Source organism: Protomyctophum bolini (assembly GCF_963924005.1).
Source record: "Protomyctophum bolini genome assembly, chromosome: 19".
Taxonomy (NCBI): Eukaryota; Metazoa; Chordata; class Actinopteri; order Myctophiformes; family Myctophidae; genus Protomyctophum; species Protomyctophum bolini.
This window is the reverse complement of record NC_137880.1, coordinates 17,501,628-17,505,195: the sequence shown is the minus strand read 5'-3', so window position 1 is coordinate 17,505,195 and position 3,568 is coordinate 17,501,628. Positions and strand designations below refer to the sequence as shown.

General features: G+C 42.7%; 1 protein-coding gene across 1 annotated transcript; it reads left to right on the top strand.

Annotated features, from left to right (window-relative positions):
• Positions 1-2,075: 2,075 nt before the first annotated feature.
• On the top strand, positions 2,076-2,630 carry LOC308334848 (gamma-crystallin M3-like; the record flags this gene model as incomplete). Its single annotated transcript, XM_080791722.1, has 1 exon — positions 2,076-2,630. The coding sequence occupies one exon, from the start codon at positions 2,076-2,078 to the stop codon at positions 2,628-2,630; it is 555 nt and encodes a 184-aa protein (XP_080647848.1).
• Between the last annotated feature and the right edge of the window lie 938 nt (positions 2,631-3,568).

The following is a 3,568-nucleotide window of genomic DNA, read 5'->3' as shown; positions in this document are numbered from 1 at the left end:
TCTCATATTAGTGAGTGGGCCCTGCAGCCTGTACGCCGCAGTAGATTATGAGGGGCTTGTGCTGACATTCGCTGTTTGTTCAACCTTGAACACGACTAGAGATGCCATAACTCAATTTAACTACCATGTGCGTTAATGGAGTGGTTGCACTGCAAACAATCACTGGCCAATATGATACTATCTAGCGCACACTGCTAGAAAAACATTATGGTTTTCTACGTGATTGCAACATCGCTGTTTTCAACTCTTTAAGGGCTTTAGGTCTTGTTTTGTTTTTTCATTGTGAAACATCTCAGCCTCGTTTTCTGCAAGTCCTGCATGACACTTCATAAAAGCTTTCAACTCCGCTGTTATGGCTAAGAGACAAAAGGATCTAAGCGACATAGCGGGGGGAATTCAAGCGTACTTAAGCAAACAAACTAAACCGAGTAGCGTTTTGAGTGAAGTGATACCATAACCCACATGAAATGAGGGTTATGGGGTTTGGTCACCCATGATGGCTCTGTATTGCTGTTACACAATCTTATCCAAGCCTTTTGCGGTTGCCTCTGTCTTGTGGGCTACATTTGGAACATATGACCTCTTACTCATTGTGTCTACAGTATGTGCAAAACTACAGTACCAGCGCATAATGCGCTGGTACTGTAGATTTGACCCCCACGAACAACTTAGGAACTGTGAGGAATTCTCTATCCGGGACAAAATACTCAAAAATGACCACGCCCTTTTAAAAATAACCGCTAGAACATGGCTGTATCTTCTAAACAGTTGAAGGCAGCTACAGATGTTCTGAGATGCTCAGGTTTGAATACTCAATTGAATAGACCATATGCATACAGCGGTCATCTTTCCATAAGTTAATAGCAGGGTGGAAACTAGCCACAATTTGCCATTGACAGCCCATACATCCAAATGAACACAGTCCTATCTATCTTGTATTAAATGAAGTCAAACTCACCAACATTGCAACTGACCGAAATGCTTGAATTATCCTCTTTCTATATGCAAAGTGTTTGTTTCATAAAAATGTTATGAACTACTTTATGTCACGAAATTCCTTGCAGGTGAATTTTGGTGCTGGAGTTTGGAAGCGTTCGTTGCATGGATAATCACTCAACGGCCCTGCATACTACCCGTTTTGAATTTGCACATAATGCAGGAGGCAGCGAGATGTTGCTTTACTGAAAGCCAGCGCTTCCAAACTCCAAACTTCACGTGCAAGGAATATAAAACTGGTCCAACAAAATATCTTGCCATGTACAGTAACTGCATAACTCTCTACATTGCACAAATTGCACCACTCAAACAAAGCCTTGTGAACGGAGTGATTCAGTTATCGGTCTTAAACAAAGCCTTGTGAACGGAGTGATTCAGTTATCGGTCTTAAACAAAGCCTTGTGAACGGAGTGATTCAGTTATCGGTCTTAAACAGTAATGACAGCTTTAGACAATTGTATTGATCATAACTGAGGTCTGATGTAATACCATACCATGTAATTATTAATCTCCTTCTGACGATATTAAATTACTTGATGAATTGAATACCTAGGACCACAATGGAAACAAGCTTTTTGTGTTATTCTTTTAGCATTGTTTTATAACTGTGCCACTGTACATTTTCAAACTGTTAATAAAGTATTCAATCAATCAATCAATCAAAAGCAGATTGTTTATGACAAGATAACTTCACTGCAAAACAAAGCTGTACAAAACAAACCTTGGGATTGTATTGTGAGCACTGTGCTGCTGTAAACCTTTGTAGTCTGTACAAAGGTGTACAGTTCATTGTTTTGTTAAGCCTTTCAAAAGAGAGGCTTTGTATGATGGTATTCTAAGAGAAAATCGCCTCTCTACGGTCTTTTTTGAGGGAACCAGCTCTGAACATGGATGACCCCTCACTGTATGTACTCTATGGGCTTCTATGGCATGTTGCTGGGTCAGGGTGTTTATTACAAAGGGGCCTCTGGCCGGCAGGTATAAAAAGAGAATGTTTCCACCAGGTAGGTAGTCAGCACAGCTCGAACACCAGCAGCTAGCCACACCATCGCTTATAGCGGTAACACCAACTGACCAACATGACCTCCGGCAACATGAACATGATGAGCAAGATCGTCTTCTACGAGGAGAGGAACTTCCAGGGCCGCTCCTACGAGTGCATGAGCGACTGCGCCGACATGTCCTCCTACCTGAACAGATGCCACTCCTGCAGAGTGGAGAGGGGTTGCTTCATGGTGTACGACCGCAACAACTACATGGGCAACCAGTACTTCATGAGGAGGGGCGAGTACCCCGACCACATGAGCATGATGGGCATGCAGGACCACATCAGGTCCTGCCGCATGATCCCCATGTACAGGGGCAACTACAGGATGAAGATCTACGAGAGGGAGAACTTCGGAGGCCAGATGTCTGAGCTGAGCGACGACTGCGACTCCATCATGGACCGCTACCGCATGAACAACTGCATGTCCTGCAACGTGTCCGACGGCCACTGGCTGATGTACGAGCAGCCCAACTTCAGGGGAAGGATGATGTACATGAGGCCCGGAGAGTACAGGAACTTCCAGAACATGGGCTGGAGCGGCAGCAGGTTCATGAGCATGAAGCGCATCATGGATTCCTGCTATTAGGCTGACTCACCACCACCGACCAAATGTCAACTAACTGACAATGGTCCCATTTATAAATAAAATCTAATTTTCCAGGAAAATGCTTCACGGTTTTGTCTTTTCTGTTATTAAACAGCACCTCCACATTGATTTCTCAAGACACTATGATCATGACAAGGCAAGAGAAGAGTCCCACAATCAATCAACCAACAATCCAACCAACCAACCAACCCCAGGACACAGTCTAGTTTAATTAACATGGGATACGCTATTAGAAGAGTAAAATAGAGAAATGAAGACCTACAGCCTGCCCTACACCTTTGAGAACAATTCATATTAACGTATAGTGTCAACTGTCAACATTAGTGGGTTTACTTTTCTTATAACCATCTCCCTCTTCTGGTGCGCTATCCTCTTAGAATAGATCAAATTCATATGAATAGGTACACAGTGGCAAACGTTTCGGCTATCCATGCAGCTTTCATCAGTATCCTTAGTGTGTTAACAGCTAGTGTCCATTTCTAAAAGAACAGTAACTATATATTTCACAAATTAATTTACAGTTCCTGATGAGTTTATCCAGCTTTCTGGCAACTAAATTCAAGAACGTACTTAGCAATAATCCTAACAAGAGCCCTGGGAAGGGGCTGCATGTGTGGGAAAGCAAGGCTACCCACTTAGCAGGTCACGGCATGTCTTTTGTATGACCTTGTCTACTCATTTCTCTCACATTAGTGGGTATAAGCACTTCCCGCCTCACAGTGCTAGGCCTAATTAGTGTTTTTTGAAGGGCCAACACGTGATTAGCCAAGACAAATTGTTATTGCAGCCTATAGTTAATGACTTGCTCTAACTGCAATTAATGCTGTGTTTTGATTTTGCAGCCTATAGTTAATTACATACTGCATTTGTTATGTTTTGATTTGAATTCTTATAGAGCCTAATTTAATCATGTACTG